The following is a 26,083-nucleotide window of genomic DNA, read 5'->3' as shown; positions in this document are numbered from 1 at the left end:
GAAGCCTTAGGAAGTGCAATATGATCCCATTTACACTGTATATTAGAAAGGCAATGAGTTGAAAAACGACAAACCTCAGATTTCCCACTTCCTGGTTGGATTTCTCTCAGGTTTTCGCCTGCCATATGAGTTCTGTTATACTCACAGACACCATTCAAACAGTTTTAGAAACGTCAGAGTGTTTTCTATCCAAATCTACTAATAATATGCATATATTAGCTTCTGGGCCTGAGTAGCAGGACGTTTACTCTGGGCACGCTTTTCATCCGAACGTGAAAATGCTGCCCCCTATCCCAAACGGCAGCAAACTGAAGCAGAAAAGCTCTGTGCATACTCAGGCTTTACAACTGATGTACAATGCATTTGACACAATGGTTGCGATATAACGGATACAGTATGTTAGTTACACAACATAATGTTTGTCAGTCTTGAACTTAGGCATGAGAATAGCATGCTATTCACCGGCTATTCGTTTTGGGTGGAGATGGAATAAATGAAGGTGTGGCAGAGCTGTGTCTACAGAATAAGGTCTAGCGAACATACCTGTTCCAAGTGGAAAAATGATCTACTTCTGATAGAAATTACACCATTCTCCATGCACTGTCATTTACAAGTTGATAAGAGCTAGGTAATAAATGAGTAATCCGTTTGGATAAGGGAATGTGAAACCAGTCATATGTGTCACGGCCGATGCTGGAAGAAGCGGACCAAGGTGCAGCGTGGTAAGCATACATATTTCTTTTTTATTTGAATGTCGCCAACAAAACAATAAACAATACAACACGACCGTGAAGCTTAACAGGGCTATGAAGCCTCTAAGAAAGTTAATTTGTCAATAGGGGGTGCTGTTAGCACTTTATTTTTTTTGACATTGCCAAATTAAACTGCCTAGTAGTCAATTCTTGCTCGTACAATATGCATATTATTGTTATTATTGGATAGAAAACACTCTCTAGTTTCTATAGCCGTTTGAATTATGTCTCTGAGTGAAACAGAACTCATTCTACAGCACTTTTCCTGATATGGAGTGAGATTTCAGAAATTTTGGCCTCTGGTCCCAGGTCAGTTTTAAAGTCCCTGTAAATCCTATGAGGATACAAACACTGCCCATGCCTTCCTCTAGATGTCAGTAAGAGGTGACAATTTGAATGGAGTCGATTGCGCAATCAGGGCCCGTATAAAACGCGAAAGACCGGATGTACCGTTCTTTTCCTGCTGCGCCTGACGCGAGATGGACGTCGCACTGGCTCTCTTTCCAAGCGTTGGTTTAGCCACTTATATATCGCCGGTCATGTTTTTACTCGTTATAGGTGTTAAAGACATCATAAGGTAGTTAATTTAAACCGTTTTATAGCAATTTATATCCGTTTAGTGCGATTTTGAGGCATTGCTTTGTGATGCACTTTGAAGCGCCGGGCACGTTTCGGGGTCCCGGTCGAACGTTAGTGGGCATTTCGAAGGACAAGAGGACATCTTTCGACCAAAAGAAGATTAGACCCAAGAAAGGATACATTGCCCAAGATACTGATGGAAGAACAGCTCACAGTAAGAACTATTTATGATGATAAATCGCTGTTCTGTTGAAAAATTTTAAACGCATATATCGCCATTTTGTTATGTGTAGCTTCGCTTGGCGGACCCGGTATTGCACAGTAAGGATAATTTTAGAAATGTAAGTCAGCGATTGCATTAAGAACTAATTTGTCTTTCGATTCCTGTCAACCCTGTATTTTTTAGTCAAGTTTATGATTAGCTATCGATTAGACTAGATCACTCTCAAATATAGCGCCCGACATTTTCAGGCCAGTTTTGCTACTATTCTCATTGTATAACCACGTTTTTTTGTGGCTAAATATGCACATTTTCGAACAAACTCTATATGTATGTTGTAATATGATGTTACAGGACTGTCATCGGAAGAATTCTGAGAAGGTTAGTGAAAAAATTAATATATTTTGGTGATCATAACGTTATCGCTCCCGTTGCCATGAATTCATGCTGGGGTAACGTTTGCACATGTGGTATGCTAATATAACAATTTATTGTGTTTTCGCTGTAAAACGCTTAGAAAATCTGAAATATTGTCTGAATTCACAACATCTGTGTCTTTCCATTGCTATGCTTTGTCTATTTTTATGAAATGTTTTATGATGAGTAAATTGGTAATACACGTTGCTCTCTGTATTTATTCTAGTCGAGTTGTGATGGTGGGTGCAATTGTAAACTATGATTTCTACCTGAAATATGCACATTTGTCTAACAAAAACTATCCTATACAATAAATATGTTATCAGACTGTCATCTGATGAGGTTTTTTCTTGGTTAGTGGCTATCAATATCTTTATTTGGCCGAATTGGTGATAGCTACTGGTGGAGAGAAAAAATGGTGGACAAAGAAAAATGGTGTCTTTTGCTAACGTGGTTAGCTAATAGATTTACATATTGTGTCTTCCCTGTAAAACATTTTAAAAATCAGAAATGATTGCTGGATTCACAAGAAGTGGATCTTTCATCTGGTATCTTGGACTTGTGATTGAATGATATTTAGATGCTACTATTTACTTGTGACGCTATGCTAGCTATGCTATTCAGCTTTTTTACTGGTGGGGGGTGGGGGGTGCTCCCGGATCCGGGTTTCTGACTCGGTAGAAGTTAACTTCCCACACTGAAAGGAGGGAAAAGGGCTACCTAAGTATGGTTCCCAATCAAAGACAACGATAGACAGCCGTCCCTGATTGAGAACCATACCCGGCCAAAACATAGAAATAAAGAAACATAGAAAACAAAACATAGAATGCTTTGTTGCTTCGTGTCCGATTTCAAAAAGGCTTTACAGCGAAAGCACACCATATGATTATGTTAGGTCAGAGCCTAGTCACGAAAAAACATACAGCCATTTTCCAGCCAAAGAGAGGAGTAACAAAAAGCAGAAATAGAGATAAAATTAATCACTAACCTTTGATGATCTTCATCAGATGGCACTCATAGGACTTCATGTTACACAATACATGTATGTTTTGTTCGATAAAGTTCATATTTATATCCAAAAATCTGAGTTTACATTGGCGCGTTATGTTCAGTAATGTTGTGCCTCGAAAACATCCGGCGAATTTGCAGAGCCACATCAATTTACAGAAATACTCATCATAAACTTTGATAAAAGATACAAGTGTTATGCACAGAACTAAAGATATACTGTACTTCTCCTTAATGCAACCGCTGTGTCAGATTTCAAAAAAGCTTTACGAAAAAAGCACACCTGCCATGTTGTGGAGTCAAAAGAAGTCAGAAATAGCATTATAAATATTCACTTACCTTTGATGATCTTCATCAGACTGCACTCCCAGGAATCCCAGTTCCACAATAAATGTTTGTTTTGTTCGATAAAGTCCATCATTTATGTCCAAATATCTCCTTTTTGTTAGCGCGTTTAGTTCACAAATCCAAACTCACGAGGCGCGTGCAAGTCCAGGCGAATGTTCAGACAAAAAGTCCAAAACGTTATATTACAGTTCGTAGAAACATGTCAAACGATGTATAGAACCAATCTTTAGGATGTTTTTAACATAAATCTTCAATAATGTTTCAACCGGAAAATTCCTTTGTCTTTAGAAATGCAATGAAATGCAGGTCGCTCTCACGGCCACGCGCATGACCAGCCCTTAGTCAAACAGCTCTTATTCTCTCCCCCTTCACAGTAGAAGCCTGAAACAAGGTTCTAAAGACTGTTGACATCTAGTGGAAGCCTTAGGAAGTGCAATATGATCCCATTTACACTGTATATTAGAAAGGCAATGAGTTGAAAAACGACAAACCTCAGATTTCCCACTTCCTGGTTGGATTTCTCTCAGGTTTTCGCCTGCCATATGAGTTCTGTTATACTCACAGACACCATTCAAACAGTTTTAGAAACGTCAGAGTGTTTTCTATCCAAATCTACTAATAATATGCATATATTAGCTTCTGGGCCTGAGTAGCAGGACGTTTACTCTGGGCACGCTTTTCATCCGAACGTGAAAATGCTGCCCCCTATCCCAAACGGCAGCAAACTGAAGCAGAAAAGCTCTGTGCATACTCAGGCTTTACAACTGATGTACAATGCATTTGACACAATGGTTGCGATATAACGGATACAGTATGTTAGTTACACAACATAATGTTTGTCAGTCTTGAACTTAGGCATGAGAATAGCATGCTATTCACCGGCTATTCGTTTTGGGTGGAGATGGAATAAATGAAGGTGTGGCAGAGCTGTGTCTACAGAATAAGGTCTAGCGAACATACCTGTTCCAAGTGGAAAAATGATCTACTTCTGATAGAAATTACACCATTCTCCATGCACTGTCATTTACAAGTTGATAAGAGCTAGGTAATAAATGAGTAATCCGTTTGGATAAGGGAATGTGAAACCAGTCATATGTGTCACGGCCGATGCTGGAAGAAGCGGACCAAGGTGCAGCGTGGTAAGCATACATATTTCTTTTTTATTTGAATGTCGCCAACAAAACAATAAACAATACAACACGACCGTGAAGCTTAACAGGGCTATGAAGCCTCTAAGAAAGTTAATTTGTCAATAGGGGGTGCTGTTAGCACTTTATTTTTTTTGACATTGCCAAATTAAACTGCCTAGTAGTCAATTCTTGCTCGTACAATATGCATATTATTGTTATTATTGGATAGAAAACACTCTCTAGTTTCTATAGCCGTTTGAATTATGTCTCTGAGTGAAACAGAACTCATTCTACAGCACTTTTCCTGATATGGAGTGAGATTTCAGAAATTTTGGCCTCTGGTCCCAGGTCAGTTTTAAAGTCCCTGTAAATCCTATGAGGATACAAACACTGCCCATGCCTTCCTCTAGATGTCAGTAAGAGGTGACAATTTGAATGGAGTCGATTGCGCAATCAGGGCCCGTATAAAACGCGAAAGACCGGATGTACCGTTCTTTTCCTGCTGCGCCTGACGCGAGATGGACGTCGCACTGGCTCTCTTTCCAAGCGTTGGTTTAGCCACTTATATATCGCCGGTCATGTTTTTACTCGTTATAGGTGTTAAAGACATCATAAGGTAGTTAATTTAAACCGTTTTATAGCAATTTATATCCGTTTAGTGCGATTTTGAGGCATTGCTTTGTGATGCACTTTGAAGCGCCGGGCACGTTTCGGGGTCCCGGTCGAACGTTAGTGGGCATTTCGAAGGACAAGAGGACATCTTTCGACCAAAAGAAGATTAGACCCAAGAAAGGATACATTGCCCAAGATACTGATGGAAGAACAGCTCACAGTAAGAACTATTTATGATGATAAATCGCTGTTCTGTTGAAAAATTTTAAACGCATATATCGCCATTTTGTTATGTGTAGCTTCGCTTGGCGGACCCGGTATTGCACAGTAAGGATAATTTTAGAAATGTAAGTCAGCGATTGCATTAAGAACTAATTTGTCTTTCGATTCCTGTCAACCCTGTATTTTTTAGTCAAGTTTATGATTAGCTATCGATTAGACTAGATCACTCTCAAATATAGCGCCCGACATTTTCAGGCCAGTTTTGCTACTATTCTCATTGTATAACCACGGTTTTTTGTGGCTAAATATGCACATTTTCGAACAAACTCTATATGTATGTTGTAATATGATGTTACAGGACTGTCATCGGAAGAATTCTGAGAAGGTTAGTGAAAAAATTAATATATTTTGGTGATCATAACGTTATCGCTCCCGTTGCCATGAATTCATGCTGGGGTAACGTTTGCACATGTGGTATGCTAATATAACAATTTATTGTGTTTTCGCTGTAAAACGCTTAGAAAATCTGAAATATTGTCTGAATTCACAACATCTGTGTCTTTCCATTGCTATGCTTTGTCTATTTTTATGAAATGTTTTATGATGAGTAAATTGGTAATACACGTTGCTCTCTGTATTTATTCTAGTCGAGTTGTGATGGTGGGTGCAATTGTAAACTATGATTTCTACCTGAAATATGCACATTTGTCTAACAAAAACTATCCTATACAATAAATATGTTATCAGACTGTCATCTGATGAGGTTTTTTCTTGGTTAGTGGCTATCAATATCTTTATTTGGCCGAATTGGTGATAGCTACTGGTGGAGAGAAAAAATGGTGGACAAAGAAAAATGGTGTCTTTTGCTAACGTGGTTAGCTAATAGATTTACATATTGTGTCTTCCCTGTAAAACATTTTAAAAATCAGAAATGATTGCTGGATTCACAAGAAGTGGATCTTTCATCTGGTATCTTGGACTTGTGATTGAATGATATTTAGATGCTACTATTTACTTGTGACGCTATGCTAGCTATGCTATTCAGCTTTTTTACTGGTGGGGGGTGGGGGGTGCTCCCGGATCCGGGTTTCTGACTCGGTAGAAGTTAACTTCCCACACTGAAAGGAGGGAAAAGGGCTACCTAAGTATGGTTCCCAATCAAAGACAACGATAGACAGCCGTCCCTGATTGAGAACCATACCCGGCCAAAACATAGAAATAAAGAAACATAGAAAACAAAACATAGAATGCTTTGTTGCTTCGTGTCCGATTTCAAAAAGGCTTTACAGCGAAAGCACACCATATGATTATGTTAGGTCAGAGCCTAGTCACGAAAAAACATACAGCCATTTTCCAGCCAAAGAGAGGAGTAACAAAAAGCAGAAATAGAGATAAAATTAATCACTAACCTTTGATGATCTTCATCAGATGGCACTCATAGGACTTCATGTTACACAATACATGTATGTTTTGTTCGATAAAGTTCATATTTATATCCAAAAATCTGAGTTTACATTGGCGCGTTATGTTCAGTAATGTTGTGCCTCGAAAACATCCGGCGAATTTGCAGAGCCACATCAATTTACAGAAATACTCATCATAAACTTTGATAAAAGATACAAGTGTTATGCACAGAACTAAAGATATACTGTACTTCTCCTTAATGCAACCGCTGTGTCAGATTTCAAAAAAGCTTTACGAAAAAAGCACACCTGCCATGTTGTGGAGTCAAAAGAAGTCAGAAATAGCATTATAAATATTCACTTACCTTTGATGATCTTCATCAGACTGCACTCCCAGGAATCCCAGTTCCACAATAAATGTTTGTTTTGTTCGATAAAGTCCATCATTTATGTCCAAATATCTCCTTTTTGTTAGCGCGTTTAGTTCACAAATCCAAACTCACGAGGCGCGTGCAAGTCCAGGCGAATGTTCAGACAAAAAGTCCAAAACGTTATATTACAGTTCGTAGAAACATGTCAAACGATGTATAGAACCAATCTTTAGGATGTTTTTAACATAAATCTTCAATAATGTTTCAACCGGAAAATTCCTTTGTCTTTAGAAATGCAATGAAATGCAGGTCGCTCTCACGGCCACGCGCATGACCAGCCCTTAGTCAAACAGCTCTTATTCTCTCCCCCTTCACAGTAGAAGCCTGAAACAAGGTTCTAAAGACTGTTGACATCTAGTGGAAGCCTTAGGAAGTGCAATATGATCCCATTTACACTGTATATTAGAAAGGCAATGAGTTGAAAAACGACAAACCTCAGATTTCCCACTTCCTGGTTGGATTTCTCTCAGGTTTTCGCCTGCCATATGAGTTCTGTTATACTCACAGACACCATTCAAACAGTTTTAGAAACGTCAGAGTGTTTTCTATCCAAATCTACTAATAATATGCATATATTAGCTTCTGGGCCTGAGTAGCAGGACGTTTACTCTGGGCACGCTTTTCATCCGAACGTGAAAATGCTGCCCCCTATCCCAAACGGCAGCAAACTGAAGCAGAAAAGCTCTGTGCATACTCAGGCTTTACAACTGATGTACAATGCATTTGACACAATGGTTGCGATATAACGGATACAGTATGTTAGTTACACAACATAATGTTTGTCAGTCTTGAACTTAGGCATGAGAATAGCATGCTATTCACCGGCTATTCGTTTTGGGTGGAGATGGAATAAATGAAGGTGTGGCAGAGCTGTGTCTACAGAATAAGGTCTAGCGAACATACCTGTTCCAAGTGGAAAAATGATCTACTTCTGATAGAAATTACACCATTCTCCATGCACTGTCATTTACAAGTTGATAAGAGCTAGGTAATAAATGAGTAATCCGTTTGGATAAGGGAATGTGAAACCAGTCATATGTGTCACGGCCGATGCTGGAAGAAGCGGACCAAGGTGCAGCGTGGTAAGCATACATATTTCTTTTTTATTTGAATGTCGCCAACAAAACAATAAACAATACAACACGACCGTGAAGCTTAACAGGGCTATGAAGCCTCTAAGAAAGTTAATTTGTCAATAGGGGGTGCTGTTAGCACTTTATTTTTTTTGACATTGCCAAATTAAACTGCCTAGTAGTCAATTCTTGCTCGTACAATATGCATATTATTGTTATTATTGGATAGAAAACACTCTCTAGTTTCTATAGCCGTTTGAATTATGTCTCTGAGTGAAACAGAACTCATTCTACAGCACTTTTCCTGATATGGAGTGAGATTTCAGAAATTTTGGCCTCTGGTCCCAGGTCAGTTTTAAAGTCCCTGTAAATCCTATGAGGATACAAACACTGCCCATGCCTTCCTCTAGATGTCAGTAAGAGGTGACAATTTGAATGGAGTCGATTGCGCAATCAGGGCCCGTATAAAACGCGAAAGACCGGATGTACCGTTCTTTTCCTGCTGCGCCTGACGCGAGATGGACGTCGCACTGGCTCTCTTTCCAAGCGTTGGTTTAGCCACTTATATATCGCCGGTCATGTTTTTACTCGTTATAGGTGTTAAAGACATCATAAGGTAGTTAATTTAAACCGTTTTATAGCAATTTATATCCGTTTAGTGCGATTTTGAGGCATTGCTTTGTGATGCACTTTGAAGCGCCGGGCACGTTTCGGGGTCCCGGTCGAACGTTAGTGGGCATTTCGAAGGACAAGAGGACATCTTTCGACCAAAAGAAGATTAGACCCAAGAAAGGATACATTGCCCAAGATACTGATGGAAGAACAGCTCACAGTAAGAACTATTTATGATGATAAATCGCTGTTCTGTTGAAAAAATTTAAACGCATATATCGCCATTTTGTTATGTGTAGCTTCGCTTGGCGGACCCGGTATTGCACAGTAAGGATAATTTTAGAAATGTAAGTCAGCGATTGCATTAAGAACTAATTTGTCTTTCGATTCCTGTCAACCCTGTATTTTTTAGTCAAGTTTATGATTAGCTATCGATTAGACTAGATCACTCTCAAATATAGCGCCCGACATTTTCAGGCCAGTTTTGCTACTATTCTCATTGTATAACCACGGTTTTTTGTGGCTAAATATGCACATTTTCGAACAAACTCTATATGTATGTTGTAATATGATGTTACAGGACTGTCATCGGAAGAATTCTGAGAAGGTTAGTGAAAAAATTAATATATTTTGGTGATCATAACGTTATCGCTCCCGTTGCCATGAATTCATGCTGGGGTAACGTTTGCACATGTGGTATGCTAATATAACAATTTATTGTATTTTCGCTGTAAAACGCTTAGAAAATCTGAAATATTGTCTGAATTCACAACATCTGTGTCTTTCCATTGCTATGCTTTGTCTATTTTTATGAAATGTTTTATGATGAGTAAATTGGTAATACACGTTGCTCTCTGTATTTATTCTAGTCGAGTTGTGATGGTGGGTGCAATTGTAAACTATGATTTCTACCTGAAATATGCACATTTGTCTAACAAAAACTATCCTATACAATAAATATGTTATCAGACTGTCATCTGATGAGGTTTTTTCTTGGTTAGTGGCTATCAATATCTTTATTTGGCCGAATTGGTGATAGCTACTGGTGGAGAGAAAAAATGGTGGACAAAGAAAAATGGTGTCTTTTGCTAACGTGGTTAGCTAATAGATTTACATATTGTGTCTTCCCTGTAAAACATTTTAAAAATCAGAAATGATTGCTGGATTCACAAGAAGTGGATCTTTCATCTGGTATCTTGGACTTGTGATTGAATGATATTTAGATGCTACTATTTACTTGTGACGCTATGCTAGCTATGCTATTCAGCTTTTTTACTGGTGGGGGGTGGGGGGTGCTCCCGGATCCGGGTTTCTGACTCGGTAGAAGTTAACTTCCCACACTGAAAGGAGGGAAAAGGGCTACCTAAGTATGGTTCCCAATCAAAGACAACGATAGACAGCCGTCCCTGATTGAGAACCATACCCGGCCAAAACATAGAAATAAAGAAACATAGAAAACAAAACATAGAATGCTTTGTTGCTTCGTGTCCGATTTCAAAAAGGCTTTACAGCGAAAGCACACCATATGATTATGTTAGGTCAGAGCCTAGTCACGAAAAAACATACAGCCATTTTCCAGCCAAAGAGAGGAGTAACAAAAAGCAGAAATAGAGATAAAATTAATCACTAACCTTTGATGATCTTCATCAGATGGCACTCATAGGACTTCATGTTACACAATACATGTATGTTTTGTTCGATAAAGTTCATATTTATATCCAAAAATCTGAGTTTACATTGGCGCGTTATGTTCAGTAATGTTGTGCCTCGAAAACATCCGGCGAATTTGCAGAGCCACATCAATTTACAGAAATACTCATCATAAACTTTGATAAAAGATACAAGTGTTATGCACAGAACTAAAGATATACTGTACTTCTCCTTAATGCAACCGCTGTGTCAGATTTCAAAAAAGCTTTACGAAAAAAGCACACCTGCCATGTTGTGGAGTCAAAAGAAGTCAGAAATAGCATTATAAATATTCACTTACCTTTGATGATCTTCATCAGACTGCACTCCCAGGAATCCCAGTTCCACAATAAATGTTTGTTTTGTTCGATAAAGTCCATCATTTATGTCCAAATATCTCCTTTTTGTTAGCGCGTTTAGTTCACAAATCCAAACTCACGAGGCGCGTGCAAGTCCAGGCGAATGTTCAGACAAAAAGTCCAAAACGTTATATTACAGTTCGTAGAAACATGTCAAACGATGTATAGAACCAAACTTTAGGATGTTTTTAACATAAATCTTCAATAATGTTTCAACCGGAAAATTCCTTTGTCTTTAGAAATGCAATGAAATGCAGGTCGCTCTCACGGCCACGCGCATGACCAGCCCTTAGTCAAACAGCTCTTATTCTCTCCCCCTTCACAGTAGAAGCCTGAAACAAGGTTCTAAAGACTGTTGACATCTAGTGGAAGCCTTAGGAAGTGCAATATGATCCCATTTACACTGTATATTAGAAAGGCAATGAGTTGAAAAACGACAAACCTCAGATTTCCCACTTCCTGGTTGGATTTCTCTCAGGTTTTCGCCTGCCATATGAGTTCTGTTATACTCACAGACACCATTCAAACAGTTTTAGAAACGTCAGAGTGTTTTCTATCCAAATCTACTAATAATATGCATATATTAGCTTCTGGGCCTGAGTAGCAGGACGTTTACTCTGGGCACGCTTTTCATCCGAACGTGAAAATGCTGCCCCCTATCCCAAACGGCAGCAAACTGAAGCAGAAAAGCTCTGTGCATACTCAGGCTTTACAACTGATGTACAATGCATTTGACACAATGGTTGCGATATAACGGATACAGTATGTTAGTTACACAACATAATGTTTGTCAGTCTTGAACTTAGGCATGAGAATAGCATGCTATTCACCGGCTATTCGTTTTGGGTGGAGATGGAATAAATGAAGGTGTGGCAGAGCTGTGTCTACAGAATAAGGTCTAGCGAACATACCTGTTCCAAGTGGAAAAATGATCTACTTCTGATAGAAATTACACCATTCTCCATGCACTGTCATTTACAAGTTGATAAGAGCTAGGTAATAAATGAGTAATCCGTTTGGATAAGGGAATGTGAAACCAGTCATATGTGTCACGGCCGATGCTGGAAGAAGCGGACCAAGGTGCAGCGTGGTAAGCATACATATTTCTTTTTTATTTGAATGTCGCCAACAAAACAATAAACAATACAACACGACCGTGAAGCTTAACAGGGCTATGAAGCCTCTAAGAAAGTTAATTTGTCAATAGGGGGTGCTGTTAGCACTTTATTTTTTTTGACATTGCCAAATTAAACTGCCTAGTAGTCAATTCTTGCTCGTACAATATGCATATTATTGTTATTATTGGATAGAAAACACTCTCTAGTTTCTATAGCCGTTTGAATTATGTCTCTGAGTGAAACAGAACTCATTCTACAGCACTTTTCCTGATATGGAGTGAGATTTCAGAAATTTTGGCCTCTGGTCCCAGGTCAGTTTTAAAGTCCCTGTAAATCCTATGAGGATACAAACACTGCCCATGCCTTCCTCTAGATGTCAGTAAGAGGTGACAATTTGAATGGAGTCGATTGCGCAATCAGGGCCCGTATAAAACGCGAAAGACCGGATGTACCGTTCTTTTCCTGCTGCGCCTGACGCGAGATGGACGTCGCACTGGCTCTCTTTCCAAGCGTTGGTTTAGCCACTTATATATCGCCGGTCATGTTTTTACTCGTTATAGGTGTTAAAGACATCATAAGGTAGTTAATTTAAACCGTTTTATAGCAATTTATATCCGTTTAGTGCGATTTTGAGGCATTGCTTTGTGATGCACTTTGAAGCGCCGGGCACGTTTCGGGGTCCCGGTCGAACGTTAGTGGGCATTTCGAAGGACAAGAGGACATCTTTCGACCAAAAGAAGATTAGACCCAAGAAAGGATACATTGCCCAAGATACTGATGGAAGAACAGCTCACAGTAAGAACTATTTATGATGATAAATCGCTGTTCTGTTGAAAAAATTTAAACGCATATATCGCCATTTTGTTATGTGTAGCTTCGCTTGGCGGACCCGGTATTGCACAGTAAGGATAATTTTAGAAATGTAAGTCAGCGATTGCATTAAGAACTAATTTGTCTTTCGATTCCTGTCAACCCTGTATTTTTTAGTCAAGTTTATGATTAGCTATCGATTAGACTAGATCACTCTCAAATATAGCGCCCGACATTTTCAGGCCAGTTTTGCTACTATTCTCATTGTATAACCACGGTTTTTTGTGGCTAAATATGCACATTTTCGAACAAACTCTATATGTATGTTGTAATATGATGTTACAGGACTGTCATCGGAAGAATTCTGAGAAGGTTAGTGAAAAAATTAATATATTTTGGTGATCATAACGTTATCGCTCCCGTTGCCATGAATTCATGCTGGGGTAACGTTTGCACATGTGGTATGCTAATATAACAATTTATTGTATTTTCGCTGTAAAACGCTTAGAAAATCTGAAATATTGTCTGAATTCACAACATCTGTGTCTTTCCATTGCTATGCTTTGTCTATTTTTATGAAATGTTTTATGATGAGTAAATTGGTAATACACGTTGCTCTCTGTATTTATTCTAGTCGAGTTGTGATGGTGGGTGCAATTGTAAACTATGATTTCTACCTGAAATATGCACATTTGTCTAACAAAAACTATCCTATACAATAAATATGTTATCAGACTGTCATCTGATGAGGTTTTTTCTTGGTTAGTGGCTATCAATATCTTTATTTGGCCGAATTGGTGATAGCTACTGGTGGAGAGAAAAAATGGTGGACAAAGAAAAATGGTGTCTTTTGCTAACGTGGTTAGCTAATAGATTTACATATTGTGTCTTCCCTGTAAAACATTTTAAAAATCAGAAATGATTGCTGGATTCACAAGAAGTGGATCTTTCATCTGGTATCTTGGACTTGTGATTGAATGATATTTAGATGCTACTATTTACTTGTGACGCTATGCTAGCTATGCTATTCAGCTTTTTTACTGGTGGGGGGTGGGGGGTGCTCCCGGATCCGGGTTTCTGACTCGGTAGAAGTTAACTTCCCACACTGAAAGGAGGGAAAAGGGCTACCTAAGTATGGTTCCCAATCAAAGACAACGATAGACAGCCGTCCCTGATTGAGAACCATACCCGGCCAAAACATAGAAATAAAGAAACATAGAAAACAAAACATAGAATGCTTTGTTGCTTCGTGTCCGATTTCAAAAAGGCTTTACAGCGAAAGCACACCATATGATTATGTTAGGTCAGAGCCTAGTCACGAAAAAACATACAGCCATTTTCCAGCCAAAGAGAGGAGTAACAAAAAGCAGAAATAGAGATAAAATTAATCACTAACCTTTGATGATCTTCATCAGATGGCACTCATAGGACTTCATGTTACACAATACATGTATGTTTTGTTCGATAAAGTTCATATTTATATCCAAAAATCTGAGTTTACATTGGCGCGTTATGTTCAGTAATGTTGTGCCTCGAAAACATCCGGCGAATTTGCAGAGCCACATCAATTTACAGAAATACTCATCATAAACTTTGATAAAAGATACAAGTGTTATGCACAGAACTAAAGATATACTGTACTTCTCCTTAATGCAACCGCTGTGTCAGATTTCAAAAAAGCTTTACGAAAAAAGCACACCTGCCATGTTGTGGAGTCAAAAGAAGTCAGAAATAGCATTATAAATATTCACTTACCTTTGATGATCTTCATCAGACTGCACTCCCAGGAATCCCAGTTCCACAATAAATGTTTGTTTTGTTCGATAAAGTCCATCATTTATGTCCAAATATCTCCTTTTTGTTAGCGCGTTTAGTTCACAAATCCAAACTCACGAGGCGCGTGCAAGTCCAGGCGAATGTTCAGACAAAAAGTCCAAAACGTTATATTACAGTTCGTAGAAACATGTCAAACGATGTATAGAACCAATCTTTAGGATGTTTTTAACATAAATCTTCAATAATGTTTCAACCGGAAAATTCCTTTGTCTTTAGAAATGCAATGAAATGCAGGTCGCTCTCACGGCCACGCGCATGACCAGCCCTTAGTCAAACAGCTCTTATTCTCTCCCCCTTCACAGTAGAAGCCTGAAACAAGGTTCTAAAGACTGTTGACATCTAGTGGAAGCCTTAGGAAGTGCAATATGATCCCATTTACACTGTATATTAGAAAGGCAATGAGTTGAAAAACGACAAACCTCAGATTTCCCACTTCCTGGTTGGATTTCTCTCAGGTTTTCGCCTGCCATATGAGTTCTGTTATACTCACAGACACCATTCAAACAGTTTTAGAAACGTCAGAGTGTTTTCTATCCAAATCTACTAATAATATGCATATATTAGCTTCTGGGCCTGAGTAGCAGGACGTTTACTCTGGGCACGCTTTTCATCCGAACGTGAAAATGCTGCCCCCTATCCCAAACGGCAGCAAACTGAAGCAGAAAAGCTCTGTGCATACTCAGGCTTTACAACTGATGTACAATGCATTTGACACAATGGTTGCGATATAACGGATACAGTATGTTAGTTACACAACATAATGTTTGTCAGTCTTGAACTTAGGCATGAGAATAGCATGCTATTCACCCGCTATTCGTTTTGGGTGGAGATGGAATAAATGAAGGTGTGGCAGAGCTGTGTCTACAGAATAAGGTCTAGCGAACATACCTGTTCCAAGTGGAAAAATGATCTACTTCTGATAGAAATTACACCATTCTCCATGCACTGTCATTTACAAGTTGATAAGAGCTAGGTAATAAATGAGTAATCCTTTTGGATAAGGGAATGTGAAACCAGTCATATGGCAGCAAACTGAAGCAGTAAAGTTTATGAAATCCTGTGCCATTATGCAGAATTGAAATTGTATGGCCTTTTAACTTGCAGGGATGGGCATTCTCGAATGTCTTCATTATAGGCTACCCTGACTTTCTCTGTCTCCTATTTATATCATGTTAAATATCAGTATTGACAATCAGTAGGCCTAATAACCAAACAAATTAAACTGCCAATTTACTGTTAGTTCCCTTCAGTTGGTATAGCCTACATTATTATTCCATATGGTTTCATTTACCTTCATTTTCTTCCTCTGTAAACGCCGTCATGGCCATGTGCTTGTTGCTGAGGATCATTAGTAACAGTTGATAATATATAAAAAAAGAAATGTAGGCTAATTAAATCATAATGAAATGGAGCGCAGAGCAAGCCGTAACAGTTTGAAACCGACCCATTGCGCAATACTAGGCCGCGTCACCAGACAGTTTCATGGATAGTGCAGGCAATAGACCAGGGAATAGGCTACTATTGTACACTATTCCCCTTATTATAATTATATGTACAATAATCTTCCAACCTTAACATGGGTTGAATCACTGAATGTGTCAATTTCTTTCATGAGTAAAGGCTCTCGAAACCATTTTTTATGATTCATAAATACCTTCCTAAACCTAAATAATCGACATAATTTTTTCTCTACCAATTGATGCTGAAACAGAGACGAATATGCATATATTTAGACGGTTTTCTTTAATTGATCCCTATTATTCTGAACCTGTACTCTCAATATATTCTAGCGTGTCGACAAAATTCGAACTAAAAGGTGCATCACATTAAAAGGGATGGCTTAAGATAAATATACTGAAAACCCCATTGAATTAAAAATCTGTTGGCCAGGAAGTGGGAGGGTTTTCAGCGCTTGAATGAAATGTATTCAGAACGCGCAAGGTAGCCACACCTGCAGAGCCAAATAAGGTAAGTCTGAATACCAAATACTGAGAAGTACGTAGGAAAGGCATAAATTCTTAAGTCGGGATCGGGGCCCTTATACATTTCATACCAGCTACAAAATACTTTAAAACTGGAGTAGAGAGTGTCGCTGTCTGAGTTTAAAGCTCTGATAGAAGAAAATGTCATTGACCATTGTAAGTGTTTTTAATGTATTGTATTGTGCTCTTGTGTTATGTGTACACTCCTGACATCTCGCCAGGTGATCCTCACAAAACCTCAAGGGTCTTTTCCTGGTTACATAAATAAAAATATACATATGCCCATCAGGGGCACACTCAGTGTCTTGTCTCACATCTCTATACTGGTTTCATTATGTAAGCCTCGAATGAACAATGAAGGTCAATTGTTTATATTAATTTGCTCATTTGGGGAAACAGCACAAATATCCTTTAGGTTAGTATAATCATAGTGTGGCACTTAGATCACTGCTGTGTGTTGGCCTAAAGACAGTTATTCAACTCATACAAAAGGGTACACCAATTGTCTTTGAGGTGGTTGAATGAATGGAGTGACAGGGATTGAATCAGAGATGCTACATTAGTAAACACACAAAGATTCACCAACCTCGTTTCGAGGAGATAGCTTTCCCACAAATTATTCCTTATTCACTGTGCACTTTTTGGTAACCTTGTTCAATATTGAACCAAAGATTCTGATTTCTGGTTCTCAACCCACTCTTTCTCCCCAATGGTACAGAATAAATGTAACTCACAAGTAGATGCATGCATTACACAGGAAGCCACAGCAAGTTATTATGAAAAGTAATGTGAACATATTTTTTTATGTTGGGGAGGGGGTTCGTTTTACTACTGTCAAACAAATTATATCATATATATTATATGTCCAGGTTCCAACGTGAATAATATAAACTGTACACAGGTGCCTTGACACCTTACCTAACCAATAATATTTCTAACTCAATGAACATGCAATGAAAACAGTGGTGAAAGAGATCTTTACCACTGTTGTTCACTGTAAGCATCTCTTAAAAAGGTACTTCTGCCAGGAAGCTACTAGAATGTAGAGAAGAGCTCTCCAATCCTGTTCCTGGAGAGATACCATACAGTAGGTTTTCACTCCAACCCCAATCTAGCTCACCTGATTCTAATAATTAGCTAGTTGATAAACTGAACCAGGTTAGTTACAACTGGGGTCGGAGCGAAAACATACAGGGTAGCTCTCAGGAACAGGATTGTAAATCCCTGATGTAGGCTATGTGCTGTACACTGTATAGTCTATTTGTAATGTCAATGACATACTTGTAATATAATGGTGGCAAATAGAAAGACATATTTTGGCCTTCCTCTCTGCATATAAAACAGGGATGAGGACCTTTTTAACTGAATTGAATAATACTTGGTTATTTGAATATGTATCTTTCAATTTGTAAATTATTGTCAGAATATTATTTCCTGTATCAGATATTGATACTTTTAAAATATGGTAATACTTTATCCAGGTATAATGGTTTATAACTTGTTATACAGTTGAAAGTGGAGGTTTACATACACCTTAGCCAAATACATTTAAACTTAAGTTTTTCACAATTCCTGTTAGGATCACCACTTTATTTTAAGAATGTGAAATGTCAGAATAATAGTAGAGAGAATGATTTATTTAAGCTTTTATGTCTTTCATCACATTCCCAGTGGGTCAGAAGTTTACATACACTCAATTAGTATTTGGTAGCATTGCCTTTATATTGTTTAACTTGGGTGAAACTTTCGGGTAGCCTTCCACAAGCTTCCCACAATAAATTGGGTGAATTTTGGCCCATTCCTCCTGACAGAGCTGGTGTAACTGGGTCAGGGTTGTAAGGCCTCCTTGCTCGCACACGCATTTTCAGTTCTGCCCACAAATGTTCTATAGGATTGAGGTCAGGGCTTTGTGATGGCCACTCCAATACCTTGACTTTGTTGTCCTTAAGCCATTTTGCCACAACTTCGGAAGTATGCTTGGGGTCAATGTCCATTTGGAAGACCCATTTGCAACCAAGCTTTCACTTCCTAACTGATGTCTTGAGATGTTTCTTCAATATATCCACATAATTTTTCATTCTCATGATGCCATCTATTTTGTTAAGTGCACCAGTCCCTCCTGCAGCAAAGCACCACCACAACATGATGCTGCCACCCCCGTCCTTCACGGTTGGGATGGTGTTTTTCTGCTTGCAAGCCTCCCCCTTGTTCCTCCAAACATAACGATGGTCATTATGGCCAAACAGTTCTATTTTTGTTTAATCAGAACAGAGGACATTTCTCCAAAAAGTACGATCTTAGTCCCCATGTGCAGTTGTAAACCGTAGTCTGGCTTTTTTATGGCGGTTTTGGAGCAGTGGCTTCTTCCTTGCTGAGTGGCCTTTCAGGTTATGTCGATATAGATCTAATTTTACTGTGGATATGGATACTTTTGAACCTGTTTCCTCCAGCATTTTCACAAGGTCCTTTGCTGTTGATCTGGGATTGATTCGCACTTTTCGCACCAAAGTACGTTCATCTCTAGGAGACAGAACGCATCTCCTTCCTGAGCGGTATGACGTCTGCGTGGTCCCATGGTGTTTATACTTGCGTACTATTGTTTGTACAGATGAATGTGGTACCTTCAGGTGTTTGGAAATTGCTCCCAAATATGAACTAGACTTGTGGAGGTCTACAATTCTTTTTCTGAGGTCTTGGCTGATTTCTTTTGATTTTCTCATGATGTCAAGCAAAGAGTCACTGAGTTTGAAGGTAGGCCTTGAAATACATCCACAGGTACACCTCCAATTGACTCAAATTATGTCAATTAGCCTAACAAGCTTCTAAAGCTATGACATAATTTTCTAGAATTTCCCAAGCTGTTTAAAGGCACAGTCAACTTAGTGTATGTAAACTTCTGACCCACTGTAATTGTGATACATTGAATTATAAGTGAAATAATCTGTCTGTAAACAATTGTTGGAAAAATTACTTGTGTCATGCACAAAGTAGATATCCTAACCGACTTGCCAAAACTATAGTTTGTTAACAAGAAATGTGTTGAGTGGTTGAAAAACGAGTTTAATGACTCCAACCTAAGTGTATGTAAACGTCCGACTTCAACTGTAATGTCTTATAACAAGGCTTGCGTTGTGTCTCTCTATGAATAAATTTCTCAACCAAACTGGCTGTTATTTAGCAGATCATTAAGATGATTATAAGTCATTATAAAGTGGTCATAATATGTTGCTGCTGACAAGTAGGCATTTTAATGCATTATAACTGCATCATTATGCATTATACCCGAATGCTTACTGAAAATATTTGTGTCATTTTATTTCTAGGGAATTTCATGCACATCATAAAATAATGAGCAGACGAACGTCTAGCTTCATCGAGACCACTATAAACTGTATAGGCGCAAACACATTCACATAACGACGTGTTACCGGTACGCCAAAGTAGCCTACATTCACGTACCTCTAAATGTGGAGTGGATTCCTTTCGACTGAAGACACTGGGTATCGTCGGTGTTGTCTGTTTGACATCGCTTTAGTTCTGTGGAAAACATCCAATCGATAGCGTATATCGTCCGACAAACTCCGGCTACGTGCTCAAATTGGCCCAGGACTCAAAGTGCACACATACTCAGCCCCGTATCTCCCCCTCCCCCATAGGTACGTTGATTTTAAATTAAATATCTCTTAGGCTACAATGTAATGCACTCTAGGAAAACGTGAACCATTTGGGGTTCAAAGTGATTGCCACGGTGGGAAACCTTTGGGGTTCTTATTTGTATACTAACAGTGTAATGCTTACCTATACAGCCTCTATCAATTGATCTATTGAATATAGACAACATACTTTTATATTAGCCTCTCATCTCCCTCATAATTTATAAGTTAGTTTTAATGAATCATTTTTTCTTAACATCATGTATATATGTTTATCAAATCAAAGCTTATTCAGTATATCCTAATCAATAAGAGATCCACATATGTCTCAGCAACATCTGCACAGATTAAAGAGTATACAAACTCATTTAAATAACAGACATTATTCAGAACTTGTATGCAAAGTTAGCCAAGTCAATCTTACTGTGCTGTGTATGATACGTGTGCGATTTTTATTGAGCTGCCCTCTTGGCCAGATCTCACTCATAAAAGAGGTATTCTGACCTCAATGGGACTTGTTGGATAAATAAATAAAACATTTTTTTTTTTTTAATGCAGTCCTTGTTATTCCATACCACATTCAAGTAGATTAAAAAAGAGCAATGTTCCATCTGCCTATTTGCTGTTCATTGTTGTATTAAACATGAATTGTCCCTGTGGCATAATCTTGTGGATGATAGAAGTATCTGTGTTCCTTATGGAGATTCCTTCTTCACTCAAAGCTCCACTCCTCAAACACCTGTATTAGAAAACCTCAGGAAATACAGCACTCACCTGATCTGTACAGGGTAAAGTACATCACAGCACAGTAAAACACAGCTGACTCACATACTGGTTCATTTACTCTGTTCTCTCAGAACTCCATGCTATTGTATGTCTAACACTGCAAAGATCCTCCAATAATACAGAGGTAATACAGTCAAGATAGTCTTATTACAGGAAGTAAAACTCATTGCAGCACTGTAACATTTAGCTCTGTTCTACTGGTGTCTATTTGCCCAATGTGTTCAACAAAGGACTTATGTACTGTATATACAGAGTGTACAAAACATTAGAAACACCTTCCTAATATTGAGTTGCACCCTTTTGCCCTCAGAACAGCTTCAATTCGTCAGGACATGGACTCTACAAGGTGTCGAAAGGGTTCCACAAGGATGCTGGCCCATGTTGACTCCAATGCTTCCCACAGTTGTGTCAGGTTGGCCATTCTTGATACACACATTGAGAGTGAAAAACCCAGCAGTGTTTCAGTTTTTAACACACTCAAACCTGACACCTAATACCATACCCTGTGCAAAGGCACTTAAATATGTTGTCTTGCCCATTCACTCTCTGAATGGCACACATACACAATCCATGTCTCAATTATCTCAAGGCTGAAAATTCCTTCTTTAACCTGTCTCCTAACCTTCATCTACACGAATGAATGTGGATTTAACAAGTGACGTCAATAAGGGATCTTAGCTTTCACCTGGTCAGTCTGTCATGGATAGAGCAGGTGTTCCTAATGTTTTATACACTCAGTGTATATATGATAGGTGCAGGGAAATGTGTTGTTTTACAGGGTCAGCCATAGTAGTACGGCGCACCCGGTGCAAATTAGGGTTAAGTGCCTTGATTAAGGGCACATGGACAGATTTTTTCTCTCACCATGTCAGCTCGAGTATTCAAACCAGCAACCGTTCGGTTACTGGCCCAGCGCACTAACCACTAGGCTACCTGACACTAGACCCATGACTCATTAATGTCAACATTTCAGAGTAGTTACTGGAGGAGAAATCACTAAAACTGTCAATATAGCTCTGCTACTAAACAAGGGGGAGTCTTTAAAAGTGAAAGTAACCTTTCTTAGGGCATTACTGACGCCTCGAGTGTGACTGCGTGAGAAAATGGCTTCCAGACTGTTTCTCCCAAAGGATCTCTCCTGTGCTGTGACATCTTCAAGGATCCTGTCCTCCTGTCGTGTAGACACAGCTTCTGTAAAATCTGTCTGCAGGAATACTGGAAAGGGAATGAGTAAGGAGTGTCCAGTTTGCAGAAGTGGATCGTCAAGACACGAACATCCATGTAACCTGGTTTTAAAAAACCTGTTTGAGGCCTTCTTACAGGAGGGAAGTCAGAGAGCTTCAGAAGAGTTGCTCGACATTCTGCACAGTAAGAAACTCAACCCACCGGTCACACAATGGTTGAATCAACATTGTTTCCACATAATTTCAATGAAATGACATTGAACCAACATGGAATAGACGTTGCCCTCTTGGCCAGATCTCCCTCATAAAAGACATCTGTGCCCAGTGGGAAACTCTTCTGTCTGGAGGATAAACAGCCTGTCTGTTTTGTCTGTCAGACTTCCAGGAAACACACAAACCACAAGTTCTGTTCCATAGATGAAGCTGCACAGGATAAGAAGATAATAAGCAAACTATAAATATGGTCCTCAAGGGTCATTATTTATTCTGGCCTTTGCCTTTTTATCAGAGCAGGTTAATCATGTTTGTGGACTTCTTCTCTATAGCCTTTTAACAACATTAATAAATCAATTGGAGAAATCAGAATCCTTAAAGAGTCTATTGACGCACCCGTGCGTCAATCTAAGTAACACAATAAAAAAAAAACATAAATCTGTCAGTTTAAGCTAGAGCTATTTTGCATGGGCTGCATCTCAATGTACTGCATCTGGCTATTGCGGCCTTCCGTATCTGCGGTGGAAGGTGGCCGAGCTACAGCTGTGTTTGTCAGACCATGAGACATCCCGAAAAGCTGTGTTCTCATGAAAACGTCAGTAGCGTCCGGACGATTTGGCTACTATTATGACCACTCTATGGAAAGGGAAGACTCTCACGATGACGGGACTCGTCTGAAGGTAAAAAATATTTCCTGAGCTTTCTTATATCGTCTAGATATAGGACAGACACTTCAAACCTTATTTATGATCCATTTTTTGATTCTCTTTTACCACTTATGGATGTGTATTCAATGCATTTCTGAGGTATTAGTAGTAAAGGCCAAATTAAATATTTGATCAAATCATTTTTCTATATCTTTTTGTTACCTAAAAGGGGCCCTAAAATTTAAACTCAAATAGCTAAGTGATCCATGGTATGACCATCTTAGACTTTTAAAGGTTGTAAGCGCTGTGAAGATAATAATTGTGCACCCCTGGGAAATGACACTGACTAATTCAATCTTTCAGTAAAGAAAGATTTTATTTCAGGCTAAACTCAAGACTGGACTTTGGACCTTAGAGGAAAAGCTGGAAGTTATTTTAGGAAGTTAAATTAACTTGTGATCAAACAGTAGAGCATATAAAAAGATGAGAAAGATACAACTTTTGATTATATAGTGAATAATTGCCTCATTGACTAAACAAGCAATTTGATTGGATAATGGACTGACTGATTTTACACCTGGCATGTATTTAAACCCTGTTTCTTTCTGTTTGAGGGACTTCTGCTCACGGTAGGTGCACATTTGAGTTTTTGCCCTAGCACTACACAGCTGATTCAAATAACCAACTTATCATCAAGCTTTGATTATTTGAACAGCTGTGTAGTGCTAGGGCAAAAGAACAAAATGTGCACTCCTGGGGGTCCCCATGGCCAAGTTTGGGAAAAGTTGTTTGGTAGTTCCTTGGCACATGTGGGTAATGGAGTCTTGTGAGTTTGAAGATGTGGGAAAGAAAATACTGCCTACTGGGCTGCATCACCTCCTGTGCTTTTTGTTTTCTTTGTGTATTTGGTACATTTTAAATGCATGGTTTGTGAATGTGTTCCTGAACCAGAGTTGGCTACTGTTGAACATTTTAACTTGTTAAACCATGCATTAAAGGCCCAGTTCAGTCAAACATTTGATTTATTTTATGTATTTCCACACTGAGGTTGGAATAATGTGAAATTGTGATAATACCCTTTTAGTGCAAGAGCTGTTTAAAAGAACACCTGACATTTCAGCCTGTTTCGGTGGGATGGAGTTTTGGCTTTCATGGTGACATCACCATGCAGTAAATTAGTTAGACTAATAAAAAAAAAGTTCCAAAACTCTGCCAATAATAGCACATTTGTGTTCCCCTCCCCACTCAGACCACTCCCTGAGAGTCCTAGCAAAAGACTTGCATGAAAAATTGCCCTTTGCTTAGAAGCTATTTGTTTCTTTTAGGCCATTATAATATCATTTTACTGCAGTGGGCTAAATCAAGGTCACACAGTGTTTCTTGGTAGTCTTAAACAAATCTACTTTGAAACAAAAGCATACACCTCACATGGTTTTGGGCTTTAAAAAAAATGAAGACACCTGTACCATGTCAGATACAGAGTTGAAATGTACTCAATTTTGAGTTTGCATCCCAATATTACATCACAGAAGACTGAAATATAACAAAACCATTGACATAGAAACACCAGATTTTCTGCAGGTTTTTAAAAATAATGTTGAATTATCAAATGCATAAAAATATTAACATTACAACCATGACGCCACTAGGTAATTTAACTGAAGGCCAGGCTACTTAAACAATCACAGTAAGGTATTTAATTGTTACAGAAATGATTTGATAGAGCTAAAACAGCTGAATTTACCCTTTAATATAATAAATCGTTAAACTGTTTGCCTCTACTTTACTCGGCCTGCTCAACCGAGATCCAAACAATCTGTTACATTTTCCACCTTTTGACAAGTCCATCACACTGAGAAGCTGATGGAGGAGTTTTAGAAAACGCCACCAGTTTCTACGAGATGAAAAAGCAAGCAGGATAGCTACTCTGAGGGAGGAAGAGGAACAGAAGAGTCAGATGACAGATGGGAGAGGTATGACTTTCTGACACAATCAATCAGAACCATAGATGGGGAGATGAGAGCTGAAGACATTTCATTCCTGAGGTAAGAACCAACATCTGTCCTTGGTAGACATTCTTTAGATTTCTTTGATAACTATGTTGATAATATTGATTAACTGCTATGTTGTTCCTCTACAGAACTACAAGGCCACCTTGGAAAGGTAAGCTGCGGTCTCTCTGCGGTTCTGAACACAACCCCACAGCAGCACTGACTCCTGAATGTTTTTCCAGAGCACACTACCAGATCCAGAGGGTTTCAGGAGCGCTGACAGACATGACCAAACACCTAGAGAGGCTGAAGTTCAGGGTCTGGGAGAAGATACAGGAGATAGTACAGTAAGTGTTGTTTTGTGATTACATAATGGAAATTACATTTTTAAATAAAAAGCGAGCACACACACACACCTCTGCTGGAAATTACAGTATACCATTTCGTACAAATTGAGACACCATATATATATATAAAATAAAAACATTTTTGTCTTGTTTTACAAGGTCATACTACAGTGCTCTGTTTAGCTCCCGTGACTATGGGTCCCAACACTGCTCACCCACATCTCATCCTCTCTAATGATCTCACCAGTGTGAGATACAGTAGAGAAACGGTTAGAGCAAACCGGGATCCTTAGGACGTCCCTACCCTAAACCATTTTACATTTCAACTTCAACGGGGTAGGGACGTCCCAAGGATCCCAGATAGCACAGACCGTAGAGAAACACAGCAGCTTCCTGACAACCTGAGAGATTTGATTAAATTATCCTGAGCTCAAAGGGCTTTGACTCAGGGACACACAGTTGTGATATTGCGGTTGGAGACAGTACAGACTGGATTGTCCGTGTGATGCCAGAGTCTGTTCTCAGGAAGGGAACCAGCCCTGGGATGAAATCTTGGGAATAAAGCACTGGTATGATGCATACACGACCCTAAGGGACAGACTCCCCTCACAGTGAGACAAAAACCCCAGAAGATCAGAGTGCTATTGGATTGGGACAGAGG

At 38.9% G+C, this 26,083-nt stretch overlaps 1 protein-coding gene across 3 annotated transcripts in view; it reads right to left on the bottom strand.

Moving 5' to 3' along the window:
• LOC139556455 (kinesin light chain 1-like) overlaps positions 1 to 20,207 on the bottom strand; it is a 42,884-nt gene extending 22,677 nt beyond the window's left edge. For 2 of the 3 annotated variants that reach the window (XM_071370425.1, XM_071370426.1), the window contains exon 1: positions 20,061 to 20,207. In XM_071370425.1, coding sequence (XP_071226526.1) covers positions 20,061 to 20,151 — 91 coding nt within the window. In that variant the 5' untranslated portion in view covers positions 20,152 to 20,207. The remainder of the gene's footprint in view (positions 1 to 20,060) is intronic. The other variant, XM_071370427.1, reaches the window with a different exon arrangement.
• Positions 20,208 to 26,083: the final 5,876 nt, after the last annotated feature.

This window comes from Salvelinus alpinus, chromosome 27, assembly GCF_045679555.1.
Source record: "Salvelinus alpinus chromosome 27, SLU_Salpinus.1, whole genome shotgun sequence".
In the NCBI taxonomy this organism is placed as follows: domain Eukaryota; kingdom Metazoa; phylum Chordata; class Actinopteri; order Salmoniformes; family Salmonidae; genus Salvelinus; species Salvelinus alpinus.
The sequence above is the reverse complement of the archived record's forward strand: the minus strand, read 5'-3'. Positions and strand labels throughout refer to the sequence as shown.